This window comes from Trachypithecus francoisi, unplaced genomic scaffold, assembly GCF_009764315.1.
Source record: "Trachypithecus francoisi isolate TF-2019V2 unplaced genomic scaffold, Tfra_2.0 Lachesis_group20, whole genome shotgun sequence".
Classification (NCBI taxonomy): Eukaryota; Metazoa; Chordata; class Mammalia; order Primates; family Cercopithecidae; genus Trachypithecus; species Trachypithecus francoisi.
The window spans coordinates 6,887,045-6,910,940 of NW_022681466.1; the positions used below are offsets into that span (position 1 = coordinate 6,887,045).

Consider the following 23,896-nt stretch of genomic DNA (forward strand, 5'->3'; position numbering starts at 1 on the left):
CAATAGTCCTGGAAGGCCAGTCTGCTGGGTGCTATGACAGCTGGGACAGTGGCACCGTCACAGCTTGATCCCAGGTGGCTTGTAGCCACTGGCTTCTGAACCAGTTCTGGCCTTTTCCTCCAACACCTTCTGGCTCGATTCCTTTACACCCACACCAAGCCCAATGCCTCAAAGAGAGCAAGGACATCGCCTGGGGGGCCCTGAGAGGGAGACGTCCTGTTTCTTTGGCTTCAGTACCTGCAGAGGATCTGTGATTGCAAACAGTCTCTGAACTCTACCAGGGGCTGGCTGTCAGAGTGGTAACTCCAGTTCACCGAAGGCTATGTGCCAGGCATCCGAGGGGCCAGGTAGTAGTTGGGGCAGGGACTTTGCAGCCACATGGCCTGGGTCTAGATGCTGGGTCTGTTGCTTCCTCACTGTGTAAGACACAGTGGACGCATTCCTTAGCCTGTCTGTTCTTTCGTTTCCTCATCTGTGAAATGGGCATTGTAAAGGAGCAAAAACTGGCTTCCCTCCAGCCTTCTAGGTTCTTTGGTGGGGCTATGAATTAAATTGACAGGAGGCCGGGCGCAGTGGCTCCCGCCAGCACTTTTGGAGGCTGAGGTGGGTGGATCACGTGAGGTCAGGCGTTAGAGACCAGACTGGCCAACATAGCGAAACCCCCTCTCTACTAAAAATATAAAAATCAGCTGGATATGGTGGCCCACACCTGTAGTTCCAGCTACGAGGGAAGCTGGGACAGGAGACTCAGTTGAACCCTGGAGGTGGAGGTTGCAGTGAGCCGAGATCACCCCACTGCACTCTAGCCTGGGTGACAGAGTGAGACCCTGTGTCAAAAAAATAATAATAAATGACTGGGGTGGGGTGTGACCAGGTTATAGGAAGGGGAGGGGAGGAAGTGTATGGTGACTGAAGGTTGTCTTGTTATGCAGAGAAGGTTTCTTGGTATAAAAGTTGCCTGGAGAAGCCTTCTTCCTGATACAGATATGGGCTGAGCATACATGATCAGAAAATCTGAAATCCGAAATGCTCCAAAATCTGAGTTTTTGAAGTGCCAACATGACACTAAAAGGGAGTGCATTGGAGCGTTGCAGATTTTGAAATTTGTATTTGGGATGCTCGACTGATAAATATAATGTAAATATTCCAAAATCCAAAGATTCTGAAATCTAAAACACTCTAGTCCCAGTCATGTTAGATGAGGGATTTCAGCCTGTACTTGACTAATGTAGGTTTCCTTTGTGGATGTAAATTTCTTTTACAAAAGGACAGCTTTTCTTTTCTTTTCCTTTTTTTTTTTTTTTTTTTTTGAGATGGAGTCTCGCTCTGTCACCCAGGCTGGAGTGCAGTGGCCGGATCTCAGCTCACTGCAAGCTCCGCCTCCCGGCTCACGCCATTCTCCTGCCTCAGCCTCCCGAGTAGCTGGGACTACAGGCGCCCGCCACCTCGCCCGGCTAGGTTTTGGAGTTTTTAGTAGAGACAGGGTTTCACCATGTTAGCCAGGATGGTCTTGATCTCCTGACCTCGTGATCCGCCCGTCTCGGCCTCCCAAAGTGCTGGGATTACAGGCTTGAGCCGCCGCGCCCGGCCTTTTTTTTTTTTTAATTTGAGACAGAGTTTCGCTCTTGTTGCCCAGGCTGGAGTGCAATGGTGCGATGTCAGCTCCCGCAACCTCTGCCTCCTGGGTTCAGTGATTCTCCAGCCTCAGCCTCCTGTGTAGCTGGGATTACAGACATGCACCACCACCCCGGCTAAAGGACAGCTTTTCAGAGCTACTCCATGTCTGCACTTTCTGAGAATAACCAGCTCAAAGTACGCCAAGAAATGGCTGGGCCCGTGTGTCACGCCTATAATCATCAGCACTTTGGGAGGCTGAGGCAGGTGGATCACCTGAGATCAGGAGTTCGAGATCCGCCTGGCTAACATGGCGAAACCCTGTCTCTACCAAAAATACAAAAATTACCTGGGCATGGTGGTGTACGCCTGTAATCCGAGCTACTTGAGAGGGTGAGGCAGGAGAATCACTTGAACCCAGGAGGCGGAAGTTGCAGTGAGCTGAGATCGTGCCACTGCACTCCAGCCTGGGTGACAGAGCGAGATTCTGTCTCAAAAAAAAAAGCCAAAGAAGTTTATTTTGGGGTAGCACATTCTGGTCTCCTATAGTGGTGTTTTGGGTTGGTATGTCCTGAGCTCCAACAGCATCATAATGATCCTAAGGGAGTGTAATTGCTTCAAACGGGTGCCTGACACAGGTCGACGCCTTACCAGGACTTGACTTGTCGTGGTGTCATGCTCACAACACCTCAGGATGGGTGTTGCTCCCATTCTGCAGGGGAGGAGACTGAGGGCTGCAGGGCTTGCACAGCTGGAGCATATCTTGGGGGGGGCACTGGCTGGGGTGAGGACGTCCTGGTTCCACCTGGGGTTTGGCTGTGTGGCCTCAGAGCGGTGGCTTCACCTCTCTTCACACCACAGTTGCTTCGCCAGTGAAGTAACTGTTTGCTATATATGGTGGGCCCTCAAGCCCATTGGAGGGATGGACAGACAGACAAGTCAGCTGCAGCACCAGGACAGGGCCACTGAGGACCAAGGGAAGGAACCATGGGACCTCAGGAGGGAGGAAGTGCTGCTGGAGAAGTCAAGGTAAAACCCGTTCCTAGACAACTGCTTACAGCCAGGTCCTCCCCTCGCCAAACCCAGGCACACCCCAAGCAGCCACACCCATCAGGGCAAACAGGCTGCTGCTGTGCTTGCTGGGCTGCCACAGAAGCACCTGCCTGGGCCTTCCCTGCCTGGGCCCACCCTCCCCTGTCCCCTTAGGCCCTGAACAAACAGTGCGTTCCTGAGCCAGCAGCCCCTGCGGAGGGCCAGGTTGTTCTGTGTTGGCTTTTGCATGGCTGGGCCCCTGGTGTCAGGTGACAGCAGCCACACAGGGAGGGCCAGGCTGCTGCCACTGCCAGGAATCTGAGCTGGCCACACCCAGCCAGTATCGGGCAGAGTGGCCCAGCCAGGTGGGCGTGCTCCCCCACGGCCCTGGGCAGCCTCCCAGGGTCTGGTCTCCGCCACTCCCTCCCTCCAACCCCCTGAGGAGTGCCAGGGACTCCTCCGGTCCTAGCCCTTGGGCTGGGTCCTCTCTGCCTGTAGGCAGGATGAAGGCCCCGCTGTCTCTGACAACCAGACTTTGCCCACTCCCTCCGGTTCCGGGACCTGGAAAGGAGTCCCAGAGCCGGGAGACACCTGGGAGGGGCCTTCTCTCCCACTCCAGGCTAATGTTGCAGTCTGGCGGCTTCTGCAAGTCTTTGCTCTCCTTTCCCAGTCCCCCTGTCAAAAGAGTTCATTGTTCTCTCCTCCCTTGGCAGAGGTCACCTGAGCCAGGTATCAGATGTGGGTGGGGCCAGGTAGGCTGGATGCTATGCTCAGGAGGCCCCAGTGGCTGCCAGGCTTTGGTCAGCCTCCTAGTTTGAATCTGAAGAGGGATAGCTAGGGTCCTAGAATAGCTGGGGAGGACTGGTCTTGGAATTCCCTGACCACCCAGGGGCTGTTCCCCGTCCTGCCCTCTGTCCTCAGTGCAGCCATGATTCAGGGTTGCTGTGTGTATCTTTGCAGGAAGGCAGCCCTGGGGCTGAGCCCAATCTCCTGTGCTCAGGTGGGTACCTTCTTTCAGGGAGGCCATATGCACTGCCTCTAACAGGGACCTGGAGCTGTTCTGAACCCTAAACAAGAGGGGAGTCATCACCTAAGTGAATATAGACTTTGTTCACCAGCAGGGAAGCTGAGCCTTACAAGGCTGGTAGGAGTTGGAGGTGGGATAGCCAGGGATTGGGAAGGGCACCAAAGTAAGGGGCAGGCCAGGCATGGTGGCTTACACCTATAATCCCAGCACTTTGGGAGGCTGAGGCAGTTGGATCACTTGACTCCAGGAGTTCAAAACCAGCCTGGGCAACATAGTGAAACCTCATCTCTACAAAAAGTACAAAAAATTAGCTAGGTATGGTGGTGCATGCCTGTAGTTCCAGCTACTCGGGAGACTGAGGTGGATCACTTGAGCCTGGGGGTCGGAGGTTACAGTGAGCTGAGTTCGTACCACCGCACTCCAGCCTGGGCAACAGAGTGAGTCTCAAAAAAAAAAACCACACACACACAAAGTGGGGGGCAACTGGGGCACAGCCAGAGGTGCCCACGGAGCCTTCATCCTTTCCCTGACTGGTTTCCTCAGGACGCTAGGCCCTGCGTTTCTAGCTCCTCCCTGTCCCTTCTGTTAACTGCTCTTAGTCCTGTTCCCAAATCCCAATCCCTTCCCTGTTCCCAACAAGATCCCTTGGGCTTCCCATAAATAACCTAGGGCTCCCTGCCTCTCTGCCCAGCCCGAGCCCCTGTCCTCGTAGGACTGCCCAGACCCCTGTCAAGGACCTCTGTCCTCCCTTGGCAGAGGTCACCTGAGCCAGGTATCATCTGTGGGCAGAGCCAGGTAGGCTGGATCCTCCCCTCCCCGACCTGGGGAATTCCCTGGGAGACACGTCATTTACATGTGAACCCACTCTCTTGGCCCTGTCAGATAGAGTCGCTGTGAAGGTCACTGCCCTTATTTTGGTTTTGGGGAAGCCCTGGTCCCTCCAGAGTTGCCAACTTGGAGAAGTGCCCAAGGTGATACTATGGAACGATGGGAGCCTTGGAAGGAAGCAGAGGCCTGTGTGTGCTGCGGGGTGGCCTCAGGTCCATCATCTCCAATCCGAGGACAGCTCTGCCCAGTGCAGTCACCAGTACCATCCCGTTTATTCGATGAGAAGTGAAGTTCAGGGAGGCCCAGCAGCTCACCCACGACCAGATGCCTTATATGTGGCAGGAAGGGATACAAAGCTTAGTGGGTCTGACTCACTGACCCTGTTCTAAATCAGCCTTTGGAAAAGAAGGTGGGGATGGGAGGGAGGGGTGGCCACAGTATCTCTAAGGCTTGAAGGGAATGAGGAATTAATGTGAGTAGTTGAAGGATGGGCCCAACCCTTTGTCTTCGTCTGAGTTAGAGGAAAGATGCAGAGACAAAGCAGGAGTGACTCTGGTGAGATGTTAGAACTGTCCGCCCTTGACATGTGGCCTGAGAGTCCAGCAAAAACTTACAGGCTGTTTTCTCCGGCCTGACCTGCTGATGCGCGGAATTGTCGAGGCCAATAGGAATATAATATGAGCTACGTATGTGATTTAAAATTTCCTAGAAGCTGCGTCATAAAATTATTTAAACACGTGAAGTTAATTTTAATTATATATTCTGTCTTGGTGCGGTGGCTCACACCTGTAATCCCACAACTTTGGGAGGTCAAGGTAAGCAGATCACTTAAAGTCAGGAGTTCGAGACCAGCCTGGCCAACCTGGTGAAACCCCATCTCTACTAAAAATGCAAAAATTAGCTGGGCGTGGTGGTGCATGCCTGTAGTCTCAGCTACTTGGGAGGCTTAGGCAGGAGAATCGCTTGAACCTGGGAGGAGGAGGTTGCAGTGAGCTGAGATCTCACCACTGCACTCCAGTTGGGTTGCAGAGGGAGACTGTCTTAAAAACAAAAAAATCTAGAAGCTGCATTATAAAATTATTTAAACAAGTGAAATTAATTTTAATCCTATATTCCAGCTGGTCACGGTGGCTCACACCTATAATCCTAGCACTCTGGCACTCTGGAAGGCTGAGGCCGGTGGATCATTTGAGGCCAGGTGTTTGAGACCAGCCTAGCCAACATGGTAAAACCCCATCTCTATTAAAAATACAAAAATTAGCTGGGCATGGTGGTGCGCACCTGTGGTCCCAGCTCCTTCGGAGGCTGAGGCAGGAGGATCACTTGAACCCGGGAGGCGTAGGTTGCAGTGAGCTGTCATCGTGCCACTGTATTCCAGTCTGGGTGACAGGTGCGACCCTGTCTCAAAAAAAAAAAAGTATATATTCCTTTTAATCCAACATACACAAAATATTTTGACATGTGATTAACTTACTAATGAGATTTTTTCAATTTGTTTTTTTGAATGCTAAATCTGTGAAATCTAGGTGTATTTTACACTTACGGCACATCTCAATTCAGACATTAAATCTTTTTTGGAAGTACTAGATCTGTATTTAGAATTTGGACGATTTACAGTGGGAAAAGGGAATTTGAAGCGTGGCCTGCCTTTGTCCAGCCCCTGTTCTTCTAGAACCCGAGTTGTTCCAGACATACTTGAAGGGTTTTCAAGAACTGACTTAACCCTCGTTGGTGACATAAGCCATACTGCAAGTGCTTGGTGGCCCCATGGGGCTCCTGGCTACCGTTCTGGGTTCTGGGCTGCTCGGGGCGTGAGGCCTGTTCCTGGCCAGGCCAGCGGGCTCCTGTGGGGCGTTTCCGCCAGAGTCCTCCAAATTCCAGAGGCTGTTCCCTGAGCTGCCTCTGCTGCTGGGAAAGTGCTTCTGTCCCGGGGAGGCAGCTCCGGCCGCTGACTTCCTGAGGCCCCAGCAACCTGGGGCTGGCTGAAGTCTGGCGGGGCCCCTGGGGGAGCTTGTCCTGCACATCCTACCCCGCTGTCTACTCCCCTTTTCCTGGGAAATGTTTACATTCCAGACACTCAGTTATCTCTATCCAGGGCTTCTCCAGGCTCTGCATTTTTCGCATAGCTGAACAGGGACCTGGGCTGGCCTGGGGGCCGCTGCTGGGCCCTATCTGGGCCCCTGGCTATCCCATTCAGGTATGACCATTTACAGGGCAGACCATGTTCCTGGCAAAGAGCGAGGCCTAAGGCACCCTGGCCCATCCCCTGACCTTTTTGTCCCCAGGCATCCCCCAAAATAGGCACTTGTTGGAGTTCCCTTCCCTGCCTGACCCCAGTATGGGATTCCTTGTGAGAGCCATTGGACTAGACTGACTGATGGGGGAGGCAAGTAGCAATTGGGTTTGCTAAGCTATCATTGCTAGATCTCAACAGGGACTTTCTGCTGCTTTGAGGCCTGGCAGGGCTGCAAAGTAGGAGAGCCCAGGGCCTAAGGAGGCTGTCTCATTCTTGGGACCTTTATCTGCAGGGCAGAGTCTCTGTGGTTGGTTTTTGTTTTAAGTCTTTAAAGCAACCAGTTGACATAGCATTGCTGTGTGCTGTTGTCACCTAGCTCTGCAGGGCCACTATCCCCTGGGGTGGGAGGTGGCGGTCAGATTGGGGTAACTGATTAAGAAACTGAACTAAAAACCTTCTTGAAGATGGTTTATCACTCGAAATTTGTAGCGTTTATGTTCATACCTTTCTTAACCCACAATGCTATCCTTGGGACATCTGCCCCAGGAAATTCTCAAGTGTTGCAGACAAAGGAGTCCAAGAATGCCATCAACATGGTTGTGATTGCAAACCCTCTAGCAACAAAGTAAATACTCAACAATAAACCCCTGGTGAGTTAGGGTATCTCCAGGTAAAGAATATTCTTTAGCTGTTTTAAAAGTCATTTTAGGCTGGGTATGATGGCTCATACCTATAATCCCAACACTTTGGGAGGCCGAGGCGGGCAGATCACTTGAGGTCAAGAGGTCAAGACCAGCCTGGCCAACATGGTGAAACCCTATCTCTACTAAAAATACAAAAATTAGCCAGGCATGGTGGCACATGCCTGTAATCCTAGCTCCTGAGGAGGCTGAGGCAGGAGAATCACTTGAACCTGGGAGGCAGAGTTTGCAGCGAGCTGAGATCGCGCCATTGCACTCTAGGCTGGGTGATGAGCAAAACTCTGTCTCAAAAAAAAAAAAAAAAGTCATTTTAGGCAGGTTGCAGTGACTCACGCCTATAATCCCAGCACTTTGGGAGGCCTAGGCAGGAGGATCTCTTGAGTCTAGGAGGTCAAGACCAGGCTGGGCAACATGACGAGTACCTGTCTCTGCCAAAAATTAAAAAGTAGCCAGGCGTGGCAGGCGTGGTGGTGCATGTCTGTAGTCCTAGCTACTTGGGAGGCTGGGGTGGGAGGATCACTTGAGCCTGTGAGGCCAAGGCTACAGTGAGCCAAAATCACGCCACAGCACCCAACCTGGGAAACAGAGTAAGACCCTCAAAAAAAAAAAAATTGTTTTTAGGCCAGGCGCGGTGGCTCACACCTGTAATCCCAGCACTTTGGGAGGCCGAGGTGGGCGGATCGCGAGGTCAGGAGATGAAGACCATCCTGGCTAACGTGGTGAAACTCCATCTCTACTAAAAGTACAAAAAAATTAGCCAGGCGTGCTGGCGGGCACCTGTAGTCCCAGCTACTTGGGAGGCTGAGGCAGGAGAATGGTGTGAACCTGGGAGGCAAAGCTTGCAGTGAGCTGAGATCGCGCTACTGCACTCCAGCCTAGGCGACAGAGCGAGACTGCATCTCAAAAAAAAATAAAATTTTTTAAAAAGTCATTTTCAAGCTTTTAACAACCTTGGCTATAAAACTATACCTGTACATTAACTTGTATACATATATCCATATGGCATGATCCCAATTATATCTTTCTAAATATAGACATGAGGCCGGGCACAGTGGCTCACGCCTGTAATCCCAGCACTTTGGGAGGCCGAGACGGGTGGATCACGAGGTCAGGAGATGAAGACCATCCTGGCTAACACAGTGAAACCCCGTCTCTACTGAAAACACAAAAAAATTAGCCGGGCGCTGTGGCGGGCACCTGTAGTCCCAGCTACTCAGGAGGCTGAAGCAGGAGAATGGCATGAACCCAGGAGGCGGAGCTTGCAGTGAGCCAAGATCGTGCCACTGCACTCCAGCCTGGGCTACAGAGCGAGACTCCCTCTCAAAAAAAAATAACAACAACAACAAAAAATATGTGCAAACATTCACAAATGCAGAAGACTCAAAGGACTTACACTGAGGTGTTAGCAAGGGTTACTTCTGGTTGTGGGAGTCTGGGTAATTTTTGTTCTTAAACGTCTTTATACCTCCCAAGTTTTTCACAGTGTGTGTGTATTACTTCTGTAATAAATGAAAAAACATGTATCTGCAACGACATTCCAGGAATTCCCTTTCTGGAAAGATGGTTGAAACTCGGTGACAGAGCCTGTGAGACCCAGCTGACTGGGGCCTGGAGGGACCTGGAAGAGCCCAGAGCAGGGCAGGGCCTCCACAGTACCCGGGTGAGCCCGGAGCTGTGGTGCAACCAAGCTTTTCTCCTGAGAGACCAGTGTCTCCATTGTTCCACACTCCCCCTACTTGCCCCACCCCACATCCATAAGGCCCCCATGCCACTGAGGAGGGCTGGGTCCGTCACCCAGGGCGCACGTGGTGGAGACACCAAGTCAGTTCCTGGAGAGCATCGAGAGGCTGGCGTGGCATCCAGGAGGATGAGCTCGAAGGAGTGGCAGTGAGGCCAAGGGCAGAGTCACAAAGGGACTGGGGGTGGGGCTTGGTAAGTTTGGGTTAGGCTCCAACACTCAGGTGTCTGGGAGGAACCTGAAAGGTACCAAATCCCTGCTTCCTGCTGGGGTCGTCCAGTGCTGCAGCTCCGGCAGCCATGGTGGTACGAAGGGGAGAGGTCTGCAGGCCCACCCCGAGTGCTTCTCGTTGCAGACGGTGGAGCATGGCTTCCCGCACCAGCCAAGCGCCCTCGGCTACAGCCCGTCCCTGCGCATCCTGGCCATCGGCACCCGTTCTGGAGCTATCAAGCTGTATCCTCCATCCCCTCACTCCCACCCGGGCAGGGCCTTGGGGTGGGTGAGATTTGGGGAAGGACATCTTTTTTTCCTTCCTTGCCCATGGGCTGTTGGGATAAAATGAGAGACTTTCCTGATTTCCAGCTTTGGACATGGTTTTATTCCAAAATGAGGTGGGTATGGTTGATGGTGGAGCAGGCACCTGGGCATGGTGGGATGTGACCCTGTCCTTGGCAGGAGGACAGTGAGGTTTGAAACGGACTGAGGAGATACAGGCTTATTTTGTCCCCTGTGTCCTTTGAAGACCGTTCATGTGGTCTGCTCCCTTTACTCAGTTTCCTCCTCTCACTTATTCCTGGAGGTTTCAGGAATCCCCCAGTCCTGGGCAGGGGCTGAGGATGCTGGGGGGCTCAGAAACCTGTTTTGCAGGGGTTGTGTTGGTGGATCCAGGGGGAAGGACCTGATGCTGGTGTCTCAGCCAGTGCTCAGTCAGTGAGTGGCTGGCTGGTGTGTCAGTAGCAAGGCCTGGGCCCTTCTGTGCCCCTGCCTCCCTCAGTTCCCCACCTCACCACCAGAAAAGCAAGGTACAGGGACCCCTCTTGTCGCTAGGGATGTTTTTAATTAAAAAAAATTGTTTTCAGCACTTTGGGAGGCTGAGGCGGGCGGATCAGTTGAGTTCAAGACCAGCCTGGTCAACATGGTAAAACCCTGTCTCTACTAAAAATATTTAAAAGTTAGCAGGGTGTGGTGGCACATGCCTGTAATTCCAGCTACTTGGGAGGCTGAGGTGGGAAAATCATTTGAACCTGGGAGGCAGAGGTTGCAGTGAGCTGAGACTGCGCCACTGCGCTCCAGCCCGGGCAACAGAGCGAGACTCTCTCTCAAAAACAATTTTTTTTTTTTTTTTTTGTGGAGACAAGGTCTTGTGATCTTGCCCAGCCTGGTCTTGAACTCCTGGGCTCAAGCAGCTCTCTCGCCTGGGCCTCTCAAAACGCTAGGGTTACAGGCATGAGTCACCACACTCCTAGCCTGCAGTTTTGATTTTTAACCTATCATGATAAGAATCAGAGGTGGACTGGCCCCAGGTCCCTATCCACAAGCAGAGGTGGGGTGGCCTTGGGCCAGGAAAGCTGGGCTCAGGCAGCCATCTTCCAAATTTCACCCCCACCCCCACAGGCAGCAGAGAGTGGAGAGGGCTCCGCCTGGCAGGGACAGTCCTTCCCCGGCCTGAGGCTGGACGTTGTCCAGTTGGGTCATCTTTTATCCAGAGCACTGGTTCTGGCCAACTGGGGGCTCCCGGTGTTTTCAGAGATGAAAAACCGGATCAGGTTGGGCACCCCGCCAGTCTGATCTGTGCTCCCAGGGCAGGACCCAAGGGAGTTGAGAGATGAGGGACCACCTCCGATAGCTTGACTGCCACCTCCAGCGGAGCCTGACCTCCCTCTTCTCCTCTGCCCGGTGTGGGGGAGGGGTATGGAGTGCTCGAGTTCCAGGCTGGGCTGGTGTACACAGAGGGCCAGGGCCTTGCTGCTGGCTCAGCCTTCCCTCGCTGGTTAATCATTGCCAGGCCACAGCCAGATTTTGGTTACCAATCCCTGGTGCTGAGGCTGTTGGGGATAGGCCGTGTGTTTTTTCACAGGTGCTACCAAGCGACAGCCAACATGTCTGTTGCAGCTCAGGATCAGGGTAGCAGCCTGACCGTTGCCAGGGTAGGGCTTCACCTTTCTATGGAGTTGCTCCCACCGGCCTAACTGGGAAAAATCTCCCAGGGGTCAGGTCACTGGCCTGGTGCCCCAGGGCCAGGGCTGCTGTGTCTCCTCCCCCATCCCAGGCTCCATGCATGGGTCCTGCTGCCTGCGGGGAGGGCAGCCCCTCTCTGTGTTTGCACTCATTGCACGTGGGCCCCGAGGGCCTGGCACTCAAGGTGGGCAGGGGATGGTGTCCGGCCTTCCAGAACTTTCCTGAGCCTGCTGATAGCTATGGAGCCCCGGGTGTGGAGTTCATGGGGCTGCACCGGGAGAACAACGCAGTGACGCAGATCCACCTCCTGCCTGGCCAGGTGAGGGACTTGGGGTGGGACAGGAAGCCACCTCCACACCTTCCTTGCCCTCACTGCTTCCAGCAGGGCTGGTGTGGAGAGGCCGGCATTCAGTGGCCCTAGGTTTGCTGCTGATGGAAAGGCCTGGGACCCCCTCCCTTTCCATAGCTAGGGCTCATGGGCCACCCTGGGAGTGGCCCGGGGGTCTTTGCAACAACCAGCTCGGGCTGGGCGGCCCCAGTGTGTAAAGGCCTTGCTGGGTAGCAAGACCACATGCTCCCATCCCTGTGCCCTCGCCAGTGCCAGCTGGTCACCCTGCTGGATGACAACAGCCTGCACCTTTGGAGCCTGAAGGTCAAGGGCGGAGCATCGGAGCTGCAGGAGGATGAGAGCTTCACACTGCGTAGCCCCCCAGGGTAAGGGCTCAGTCCCCAACCCCTTCCACTCCCAGCCCAGCCTGACCCTTGCCCTTAGCTGAGGAGTGGACTCACCCTTTGTGGGGCCTGTTGCGCCCCTGGCAGTGCCTGGCATGCGTTTGACCCGATGCAACGCCATACTCAGGTGCTCCGAGGAGTGGGTGGGGCTGCAGCCCACCTCCTCCATCTGCCCACACCCCGTGTTATGCTGGAGGGCCCCTGGCATCTTTCCTACCTCCTAGCCCAGCCTCTGCCATCTGTCTCCTGTCTTGGCAGAAAGTGACCAGTGTTTGTCCTGGACTGAAAGGTTATGAACCCCATGAATTTTCATGGGCTTGTTTTCCTCGGAGTCAGGGGACCCTGTCCGTGGGGTCTCCCCTGCTGGGCAGCGGTCAGCTCACGGGCAGCTGTTCTTATCACAGGGCTGCCCCCAGTGCCACACAGATCACCGTGGTCCTGCCCCATTCCTCGTGCGAACTGCTCTACCTGGGCACCGAGAGCGGCAACGTGTTTGTGGTGCAGCTGCCAGCTTTTCGCGCGCTGGAGGACCGGACCATCAGCTCGGACGCGGTGCTGCAGCGGTGAGCCCAGAGCCCGGCTGCTGTTAACCCCATCCCCTCAAGTTAGGCATGGCTTCTCCCCTTGGTCCCAGGACTCTCTCAGGAGCTGTCATTTCTCTGCTGGGAATTCTATGGGGCTAGCAGGGGAGGCTCTTGGCTTCCTACCTGTCCCCTACTGAGAACCTATTGGCCTATCATAGGTTAGCGTCATAGCACTAAAAAGGGGACTTTGGGGGGTCCCTTGTCTAAAGGCCCCAAATGACTGTGTAACGTCACCGACTCTCAGTCCAGTGTCCTTTGCACTTGCCATGGGTTTCAAAACCCCAGGGGCTCCATAGCAGGGAAGTCAGGCCCAGACCTCCCTGCATCACTGGAGCAGCTCCTGGTGCCACCCTGTGCTGTGGGCACTTTGCTGAGGTTCCATTTGCTCGCAGGCTCTGTGGCTAAAAAGCCTTGACCGCCACAGGCATGTGGGTCTATTGAGATCATTTCAGAAGCTTTGCTCCTTGTCTACGGAACTATGATAGAGAGGGAGTCAGATCAGGTCCCGTTGCGGAGAATGGGATGGGACCCAAAAAAAGAGGGGATAGCGTCTGACAGGATCATGTGGGGGCCGGGTCGCTTGTGGTGGAATGATCTGTGGTTCCAAGGGGCAGGAGGAGGCCAGGGTGCTGGCCCCTGGCCCTGCAAGGCTTTGGACTGGGCCCGGGACACACTCCTGCAGCTGGCCAGCCCATCTCTCCAGCGCTGGATGGTAATGAAGCAGGGACCATCTGCCCAGGGCAGGGCATTGCTGGGCTGGGAGGATCCCACTTGGGGCTATATCCCTCTGAGTGCAGACCTCTGCCTTTCCGGTTCAGCAGGGTAGGGCTGGGGCAGTGTGCCCAAGGTCAGAGCAGAACACTTTGCAGGATGACAAGTACCACAGTGGGACACAGCCTGTGGGCAGGACGGCGTGGGATGTGCACCCCAGCAGGTGGCCACACCAGTGCCCAGCCTCACCCTGTAGTTAGCTGGTGGAGTCTAGTTGGCAGGGGGGCCCACGTGCCCTGAGAGCCCCTCCTGCCAGTTTATTTTATTTTGTATTATATTTTATTTTTGAGATGGAGTTTCACTCTTGTTGCCCAGGCTGGAATGCAGTGACACGATCTTAGCACACTGCAGCCTCTGCTTCCTGGGTTCAAGTGGTTCTCCTGCCTCAGCCTCCCAAGTAGCTGGGATTACAGGCATGTGCCACCACGCCCAGCTAATTTTGTATTTTTAGTAGAGACAGGATTTCACCATGTTGGTCAGACTAGTGTCAAACTCCCAACCTCAGGTGATCTGCCTGCCTCGGCCTCCCAAAGCGCTGGGATTACAGGCATGAGCCACAGCGCCTGGCCCAGTTTGTTTATTTATTAAAAAAAACAGTAACAACAAAACATTTTTTTTGACAGAGAGTCTTACTCTGTCCCAGGCCGGAGTACAGTGGCACGATCTCAGCTCATTGCAACCTCTGCTTCCCGGGTTCAAATGATTCTCCTGCCTCAGCCTCCCGAGTAGCTGGGATTACAGGCATACGCCATCACGCCCAGCTTGTTTTTGTATTTTTAGTAGAGACGGGATTTCACCATGTTGGCCAGGCTGGTCTCGAACTCCTGACCTCAGGTGATCCACCCACTTCCACGTCCCAAAGTGTTGGGGTTACAGGTGTGAGCCACCGTGCCCGGCCCCTTTTGGCAGTTTACATTATCGTCCACTTCATGACACTTATCTAAGTTTTTAAAACATCCAGCCCTTTAGTCTTGCAGCTCTATCTCTGAGAAGTCTCTGTGTAAAGATACAGGATAACAATGATCATTGTAAGGCTGTTTTTAATGGCAAAAAGTTGGAAGCCCTCTAACTGTCTAACAATTTTCATCTGTATAAGGGCATTATTTGCATTTATTAAGAATATCTAGATGGGCACAGTTGCTCACACTTGTAATCTCGGCCCTTTTGGAGACTGAGATGGGAGGGTTGCTTGAGGCCAGGAATTTGAGACCAGCCTGGGCAACATAGCAAGACCCTGTCTCTCCCCACAAAAAATAAAAATTAATTGGGCAAGGTGGCACACGCCTGTGGTCTTAGCTACTTGGGAGGTGAGAGGATCACTTGAGCCCAGGAGTTGGAGGCTGCAGTGAGCCATGATCAGGTCACTACCCTCCAGCCTGAGTGACAGAATGAGATCCTGTCTCTAAAAAAATTAAAAATTAGGCTGGGCGCAGTGGCTCACGCCTGTAATCCCAGCACTTTGGGAGGCGGAGATCGCCTGAGGTCAGGAGTTCGAGACCAGCCTGGCCAACATTGCGAAACCCCGTCTCTACTAAAAATATAAAAAATTAGCCTGGCATGGTCGTGGGTACCTGTAATCTCAGATACTCGGGAGGCTGAACCAGGAGAATCGCTTGAACCCGGGAGGTGGAGGTTGCAGTGAGCCAAGGTCGCACCACTGCACTCCAGCCTGGGCAACAGAGCGAGACTCCATCTCAAAAAAAAAAAAAAAATTAAAAATTAAATATTAAAGTCCCCTTCAACTCTCACTCTCGATTCAGATTCTAATGTCAGTGAGGTCAGTGCCAGCGGTAGATGTGCCAGGTATAGATAATGTGGAGAGCTTGGGTTTAGTGTGGCTTGGGTCCAGGCTTGGTGCGCTTCCCACATCTTCGCTGTTGGCTGTTGGTCCTGTGCCTGATGCCTTGTGGTTTTTTGTTGGCTGCAACACCTCCAGCCCTCAGGTCAGCATTCCAGGCCTGGAGACAGGGGAGGGGTCAAGGCTCCAGGGCCAGGCCAACTCACAGAGTTTTGTTTTATGGGGCTGAAAAACTTCTTTATTATTAAACACTCCCTTTTGCAAAAATGCACTGAATATGAATGTACAGTTTAACAGATTCTTGTAGAGCATCCTTACAGCCATCCCCCCAGGCATAGAAATAGAACTTTGATGCCCTCCGGGGGCCTCACGCACCCTTGCTAGTCAAGGCTCCCTCTTGCGCCCACGTTGACGTTTCCAGAAGTCACTGCCTTGTCTTGCCTTATAGTTGTACCGCCTGTGTTTACATCACTGGAGGTTGTCTCCATGTCCCTGTCTTGTTCTACATGCTGCCCCCTCTCCCCTTGGTGACATGTCCTAGCCATCTTTCCTTTTTTTTTTGAAATGGAGTGTCACTCTGTCACCCAGGCTGGAGTGCAGTGGCGTGATCTCGGCTCACTGTGATCTCTGCCTCCTGGTTTCAAGCATTTCTCCTGCCTCCACCTCCGGCGTAGCTGGGATTACAGGCATCTGCCACCATGCCCGGCTAATTTTGTGTATTTTTAGTAGAGACAGGGTTTTGCCATGTTGGCCAGGCTGGTCTCGAACTCCTGACCTCAAATGACGTGCCCACCTTGGGCTCCCAAAGTGCTGGGATTACAGGCATAAGCCACCACACTCAGCCATCCACCGCGCCCAGCCCCTAGCCATATTTCCATGCTGGCACATGGAGCAGCCACCTCTGCATAGGGAGCCCTGTGGCTGTGCCATGCTGGGGGCCATTCCCCCTGGTGGATGGCATCGGAGGCTCACGGCACTCCCCTCGCCCAGGTTGCCAGAGGAGGCCCGCCACCGGCGGGTGTTCGAGATGGTGGAGGCGCTGCAGGAGCACCCTCGAGACCCCAACCAGATCCTCATCGGCTACAGCCGAGGTCTTGTTGTCATCTGGGACCTGCAGGCCAGCCATGTGCTCTACCACTTCCTCAGCAGCCAGGTAGGCAGTGCCCAGGACATGGCGGGCGCCGTGTTGCTGTCCCAGGGCCCCATGTGGCACATACATGCTCTGTGCAGAGGCATGGGGTGCAGGCGATGGGAATGCTGCCTTCGTCCAGCGTGCTGCCCTCTGTCTCTCTCCTCTTCCTCCATAGCAACTGGAGAACATCTGGTGGCAGCGGGATGGCCGCCTACTCGTCAGCTGTCACTCCGATGGCAGCTACTGCCAGTGGCCCGTGTCCAGCGACGCCCAGCAACCAGAGCCCCTCCGCAGCCTCGTGCCTTACGGTCAGTGTTTCACCCGCCGGGCAGGGCCCACCCCCAGTGCCTCCTGGATTCAGGTGCAGGATGCTCAACTCTGAAGCAAACTCCAGGGCAAGAGAGGGTAAAGGCTTTGTCCAAAGCCACACAGCAGCGTTCCCCTCACCCAGTTTCTTGGGGGAACTTCTCAGAGCAAGAGTCCCAAGCACAGATCTACCACATGCATATGGGCATGAGCTTGAGGCAACTGTGCCTGTGGGGACTGACACTTGTCTGAGAGTTGGAGGATCTGTTCAAGCCGATTTCTTTCCTTTCAGGTCCCTTTCCTTGCAAAGCAATTACCAAAATCCTCTGGCTGACCACTAGGCAGGGGTAGGTATCCGCGCTGGTCCTCTTTCCTCTCCAGAGCCTTCCTGAAGGGCTGGAAAGGTCACTTAGGCCTCTGCCTGGGAAGATGGTGCCAGTGAACACTCTCAGGTCCCATGTTGGGGTCTTGGACACCAGGGAGGGTTGAGAGGGTAGATGCTATTCACGTCTTTGAGCAGCCCAATTCCTGCCAAGTTCATTCCTGCTCCTTCCTTCCACCCTCCCAAAGAGACCGTGCTGAGCGGCAGGTCTCAAATTCCTTTAGTGGCAGCCCTGTTTCTTCTGACAAAATCACTTTGGATGATGTTCAAACAGAATTGGGGGCAGGGCTGGGCACGGTGGCTCACGCCTGTAATCCCAGCACTTTGGGAGGCCGAGACGGGCGGTTCGCAAGGTCAGGAGATCGAGACCATCCTGGCTAACACGGTGAAACCCCATCTCTACTAAAAATACAAAAAACTAGCCGGGTGAGGTGGCGGGCACCTGTAGTCCCAGCTGCTTGGGAGGCTGAGGCAGGAGAATGGCGTGAACCCGGGAGGCGGAGCTTGCAGTGAGCTGAGATCCGGCCGCTGCACTCCAGCCTGGGCAACAAAGCAAGACTCCGTCTCAAAAAAAAAAAAAAAAAGAATTGGGGGGAGCACCCAGCTTGAGGCAGGAGTGGCTGCCAAGACTCAGAGCCACCAGCCTGGATGCCTCTCACCTTACCCCCAAGTACTCCTGGGCTGTAGCAGTTGGAAGGAGATGGGGTCCAGTCTCCCCTGCTCCTGGGGACCTTGACTGAGTGGTCACTTTGATCGCTGGTCTGTGGCTGTTGAGGCCGTGCCAGGAGCCCCAGCCCACTGCTGCTTCTCTGTGCCTGCCAGGTTGCCCTTCACCATCTTCCAGGGCGGCATGCCACGGGCCAGCTACGGGGACCGCCACTGCATCTCAGTGATCCACGATGGCCAGCAGACGGCCTTCGACTTTACCTCCCGTGTCATCGACTTTACTGTCCTCACAGAGGCGGACCCTGCAGCCGGTAGGAGAGCTTCAGGAGTGGGTGCCCAGGGTTAGGTGTGGGAGGTGTGGGGCAGGGTCATCAGTAAAGACAAGGCCAGGTGCAGTGGCTCCTGCCTGTAACCCCAGCACTTTGGGAGGCCAAGGTGGGAGGATCGCTTGAGCCCAGCAGTTCAAGTCCAGCCTGGACAACACAGGGAGACCCTTGTCTCTACAAAAAATTAAAAAATTAGCTGGGTGTCGTGGCACATACCTGTAGTCCCAGCTACTCAGGAGGCTGGAGGTCTGGAGATCAGAGGAGAGATTAAGTCCTCAGATTTGATTCCCGCCCAGCTGAGCTTGCTGCACCCTCTTGCCACTACCTTCTCCAGGATTCCTGGTGCTCCCAGTAAACCCTCATGTCATCCTTGACTCAGGTGGGAGGATCACTTGAGCCCGGGAGGTGGAGGTTGCGGCAAGCCAGGAGCATGCCACTGCACTCAGCCTGGGTGACATAGCCAGACCATGTCTCCAAAAAAAAAAGGCGGGGCTCTGCACAAGTGTTCCTTTTTTTTTTTTTTTTTTTGAGGCGGAGTCTCGCTCTGTCGCCCAGACTGGAGTGCAGTGGCAAAATCTCGGCTCACTGCAAGCTCCGCCTCCCGGGTTCACACCATTCTCCTGCCTCAGCCTCCCGAGTAGCTGGGACTGCAGGCGCCTGCCACCTCGCCCGGCTAGTTTTTTGTATTTTTTTTTTTAGTAGAGATGGGGTTTCACCATGTTAGCCAGGATGGTCTCTATCTCCTGACCTCGTGATCCACCCGTCTCGGCTTCCCAAAGTGCTGGGATTACAGGCTTGAGCCACCGCGCCTGGCCTGCACAAGTGTTCCTAAGCCTACCACTGTCCCTTAGCCTTACTGCACCCCAAGGTGAAGTGTCATGAAGGCCTACAGCTCCTTTCTCTGCCTCTCTGCCACCCTCCCCAGCTAGAGACCCAGCCCAGCCACACCTCCTCCCTGCCCTGGGCTCTCTGCCCTTTCCAGACTGTAATGGCACTTAGTCCACAGGGAGCTGATCTGTACTGTTGGATTTAACACCCACCCTGCTGAGGCAAAAGGGTCCTAGCTTAGAGATGGCAAAGCCCGCCTTCTGGGCAGGGCAGACGTTGGCTGTGCAGCCTCCTGGAGCTCCAGCAGGACCGGCAGAGCCCTGAGTCAGCCTTGTAAATAGTGTGACAGGCAAGACCAGAAAGGGCTGCTGTTGAAACCTGGAGAGGAGGCCTGCAGGAGCTCTCCAGCAGGGAGGGCCCTCTCCTAATGACGCTGGCCTGAAAGGGCCTGAGGCCGAAAGGTGAGGGGGCGGGGCTGTTCAGAACACCTGGTCTGTGTACTCACGGCCTCTACCCTGTTCAGGGGAACCCCAAACCTGCTTTTCTTTCTTTCTCAGCCTCTCTTCCCTCTTCACACCCTGGATGCTCAGAGCAAGGCCCAGCTCTGCTCTTTCCACAACATTCGGGCCATGTTGGCACAGAGCAGGGGCCTCTTGGGCTATGGTGGCCACACTCCCCAGGCTGAGTTACCTGATTCCCAGCGGAAAGGTCAGGAAGGGAGGGGAGAAACTTGCTGAGCTACAAATTCGAGACTGCTGGGGCTTTCTAGGACAGGCCACCTTCCTGCAGTTGTCCCTCTGTGTCCCCAACTCCCCACAGTCCGGCAGGCCAGGAGATGGATGCCTGATAAACAGTGCTTCCCTCAGATGATACATGGGCACCCTGAGGCTCTCACGTGATGGTTTTGCCGTGCCGGGTTGTGACCCAGCTGGCCCTGGTAGGCTTTCCTGTTTAATGAACAACTGCTACATGCCAGGCCCTGCTCTAGAAACAGATGGGGCCCCTGTTCCCATGGAACTTAGATCTGAGTATGTGGACAGAGTGAGCAGGTTCCCAAATAATGTTAGAGATAAGAAAAAAGCCAGGCAGAGGACAGCAGTGCTGGTTTTGACGAGGGTTAGCAAGGCCTCCCTGATAAGGGGACATATTTGTGCAGACACAGGAACAGTCTGAGAGAGGGCTTGCCCCGTAGGGACATGGGGTGCAGACTGAGCTGGAAGGGCTCTTGGCTTGCTCCAGTGAGGTAGGGGCGAAGAGAGGGCAGAATGGCCCCTGTACGGGTCCAGACGTGGCCAACGCCAGATCGTATAGAGCCGTGGAGGCACGGTAAGGACTTAGGATTTCAGGGAGATGAGGGCCTGAGCAGGGGTGCCATGATCTAGCCTCTGCTCTAAAAGGATCTGTCTGGCTGCCATGTGGGGAACACAGAGTGGAGCCAAGACGGGAGCCCTGTGAGAGTCGAGGGAGAGGTGACCTCGGCTTGGGCTGCGGTGCCGGCCGTGGGGCTGACAGAAGGTGGCTGGGGTTGCATTGTCTTTTCTAACATTCAGCATTGACCGAGGGGCCGGGTCAGGGCTCACAGACTGTTGCTATCAAGTGCTGGGTGGCTTTCTTCACCACAGCTACTCAGCCTAATGCCACTGCAGAGCACATGTAGCCACAGACAGCACAAGGGGTGTATCTGTGTTCCAGGACAGCCGTATTGACAGGAAGAGGCAGGAGGCCAGATTTGGCCCTCGGGCTGTAATTTGTTGGCTCCTTGTCTAGGGAGAGGTGAGTGAGGGGAGGAGAGATCAGTCAAGGATGACATGAGGGTTTACTGGGAGCACCAGGAATCCTGGAGAAGGTAGTGGCAAGAGGGTGCAGCAAGCTCAGCTGGGCGGGAATCAAATCTGAGGACTTAATCTCTCCTCTGATCTCCAGACCCATAAGGGAGATGCCGAGTACACAGCTGGGGCTTATGGGTCTGGAGTTCAGAGGAGAGATCAGGAAGGTGTCCATTTGGAGTCATCCATGCAGAGATGTGTGAAGGCTGCTCAATGATTTTGAAGTTTAAAGAAAAAAAAAAGAGGCCAGGCGCAGTGGTTCACGCCTATAATCCCAGCACTTTGGGAGGCCAAGATGGGCGGATCACGAGGTCAGGAGATCAAGACCATCCTGGCTAACACAGTGAAACCCCGTGTCTACTAAAAATACAACAACAACAACAAAAAATTAGCCGAGCATGGTGGCGGGCACCTGTAGTCCCAGCTACTTGGGAGGCTGAGGCAGGAGAATGGTGTGAACCCGGGAGGCAGAGCTTTCAGTGAGCCGAGCTCACACCACTGCACTCCAGCCTGGGTGATAGAACGAGACTCCGTCTCAACAAAAAAAAAAAAAAAAAGAAAAAAGAAAAGAAAAAGAGAGAGATGTGAAACCAGGGGCCCTGAGGAGGCTGCCCAGGTGGTGAGGAAGACAGAAGAGAAGCCATGGGAAAGCTGAGCCCAGGCACCCTCAAGCCTTGGAGGCATGGAGTTTGGTGGGGATCTGGCCAAGAACACCTGGGAGCAGCCAGCGGGCAGCAGACCCCAGAGGAGCAGGGAGGACAAGCGCTTCAAAGAGGCAGCGTCAGCCAGGGGCAGTGGCTCAGCTGTAATCCTAGCACTTTGGGAGGCCGAGGAGGGCAGATCACCTGAGGTTAGAGGTTCGAGACCAGCCTGGCCAACATGATGAAACCCTGTCTCTACTAAAAATACAAAATTAGCCAGGTGTTGGTGGCACGTGCCTGTAATCCCAGTTACTCGAGAGGCTGAGGCAGGAGAATCGCTTGAACCTGGGAGGCAGAGGTTGTGGTGAGCCGAGATCATGCCATTGCACTCCAGCCTGGGCAACAAGAGCGAAACTCCATCTCAGAAAAAATAAAAAAGAAAAACACAAAACTTAGCCAGGCGTGGTGGTGGGCGCCTGTAATCCCAGCTACTCAGGAGGCTGAGGCAGGAGAATCGCTTGAACCCTGGAGGCCGAGGTTGCAGTGAGCCGAGATCGCACCACTGCACTCCAGCCTGGGTGACAGAGGAAGACTCCATCTCAAAAAAAAAAGAGGAAAAAAAGCCTGGGCACGGTGGCTCATGCCTGTAATCCCAGCATTTTGGGAGGCCGAGGTGGGCAGATCACTTGAGCCCAGGAGTTCAACACCAGCCCGCTCGCTACCAAAAATACAAAAGTTAGCTGGGTATCGTGGCTCACACTTGTAATCCCAGCTACTTGGGAGCCTGAGGCAGAAGGATCGCTTGAACCGGGAGGTGGAGGTTGCAATGAGCCAAGATCACACCACTGTACTCCAGCCTGGGCAACAGAGTGTGAGACCCTGTCTCAAGAAAAGAAAAGAAAAAAAAAAACATAAATGGTTTCATCGTCCAGTGCACGTTTATTGAACACTAGCTGGGGCCAGGCCTGAGTGAGGTGAGGTGATTGTGTGCAGTAAAGAAAATGCCACCCCTAGCAACTGGTGTGCCGAAGACCACGCTTGCCGCTGCCTATTGGGAGAGGCTTGGCAGGTGCATCTGAGCAGGGAGAGCAGGTCCCATGGAGGAGGAACCAGGGAAGAGGGTTGGCAGGCCCACCCTCTGGGGTTCCTATCCTGGTTGGGACTCTGCCTTCCAGCCAGGTGTATCCCCTCCAGGAGCCCTGTGCCAGGTAGCTCTCAGCAGCTTTGCACACAGAGCCAGAGCTGCTGCCCACACCTGCTGCCCTCCTGGAGGTGGAAAGGCTTTGCTCAAGCAGCCAAGAGCAGGGCTTTCTGGACCTGCAGATGCCCTGGCTCTAACCCTGGAGCTTCTGATTCCGCAGGGCTGGGCTGCTTCCTCCTGGCCCTAGCCCCTGATCCTTGGCCTGTACCCCAGCCTTTGACGACCCCTATGCCCTGGTGGTGCTGGCTGAGGAGGAGCTGGTGGTGATTGACCTGCAGACAGCAGGCTGGCCACCGGTCCAGCTGCCCTACCTGGCTTCCCTGCACTGTTCCGCCATCACCTGCTCCCACCACGTCTCCAACATCCCCCTGAAGCTGTGGGAGCGGATCATTGCCGCCGGCAGCCAGCAGAACGCACACTTCTCCACCATGGTAGGTCCAGCCCTGGCCCAGTCCCACCCCAAGGCCTGCCCCAAGACAAACTCTCCCACAGACTTCTTGGTCTCTTTCTCTAGGAGTGGCCAATTGACGGTGGCACCAGCCTGACCCCAGCCCCACCCCAGAGGGATCTGCTGCTCACAGGGTAGGGGACTTCGATGCTACCCTTCCTCTCCCCAGGAGGATGTGTGGGGTGGGAGCAGAGCCCTGAGGTGGACGAACCAGCTCCTGGGCACCCGGGCCGGCGTCCCTCTCATGCCCGGCAGATGGGCTCTGCCCACAGGCACGAGGACGGCACGGTGCGGTTCTGGGATGCCTCAGGTGTCTGCTTGCGGCTGCTGTACAAACTCAGCACAGTGCGCGTGTTCCTCACCGACACGGACCCCAACGAGAACCTCAGTGCCCAGGGCGAGGACGAGTGGCCCCCACTCCGCAAGGTGAGGCGAGGAGCCTGGGACCCAGGAAGGGCAGAGGCCAGCTGGGTCCAGCCCCCATGGCCGCTCAGAGGGCCCCTCCCCTTCTCCAGGTGGGCTCCTTTGACCCCTACAGTGATGACCCCCGGCTGGGCATCCAGAAGATCTTCCTCTGCAAGTACAGTGGCTACCTGGCTGTGGCAGGCACGGCAGGGCAGGTAGCAGGCTGGGCCGGGGAGGGGGAGCTGGGGAGGAGTGGTGGATGACTGGGACCAGCAGGGACAGGAGCCAGCCACCTGCCTGATGCACCTTCTGTGTCCTGTGCTTTTCCAGTGGACGGAAGTGGCTTGATCCCCTTGGCGGGAGGTCCCTGGGACGGTTGTTTCTTCTCCAGAAATCAGAATTAAGGGTGGGCCAGGTGTGGTGGCTCACGCCTATAATCCCAGCACTTTGGGAGACCAAGGCAGGCGGATCACCTGAGGTCAGGAGTTCGAGACCA

At 54.8% G+C, this 23,896-nt stretch overlaps 1 protein-coding gene across 8 annotated transcripts in view; it reads left to right on the forward strand.

The window, feature by feature from the left end:
• LLGL2 (LLGL scribble cell polarity complex component 2) overlaps positions 1-23,896 on the forward strand; it is a 51,723-nt gene that overhangs the window by 22,214 nt on the left and 5,613 nt on the right. For all 8 annotated transcript variants that reach the window (XM_033182178.1, XM_033182180.1, XM_033182179.1 and 5 more), the window contains 12 exons: positions 9,532-9,629; positions 11,592-11,673; positions 11,953-12,068; positions 12,491-12,649; positions 16,230-16,392; positions 16,547-16,679; positions 16,970-17,024; positions 17,882-18,036; positions 22,761-22,978; positions 23,062-23,129; positions 23,268-23,421; positions 23,511-23,615. In XM_033182178.1, the coding sequence (XP_033038069.1) occupies positions 9,532-9,629; positions 11,592-11,673; positions 11,953-12,068; positions 12,491-12,649; positions 16,230-16,392; positions 16,547-16,679; positions 16,970-17,024; positions 17,882-18,036; positions 22,761-22,978; positions 23,062-23,129; positions 23,268-23,421; positions 23,511-23,615 (1,506 nt within the window). The remainder of the gene's footprint in view (positions 1-9,531; positions 9,630-11,591; positions 11,674-11,952; positions 12,069-12,490; positions 12,650-16,229; positions 16,393-16,546; positions 16,680-16,969; positions 17,025-17,881; positions 18,037-22,760; positions 22,979-23,061; positions 23,130-23,267; positions 23,422-23,510; positions 23,616-23,896) is intronic.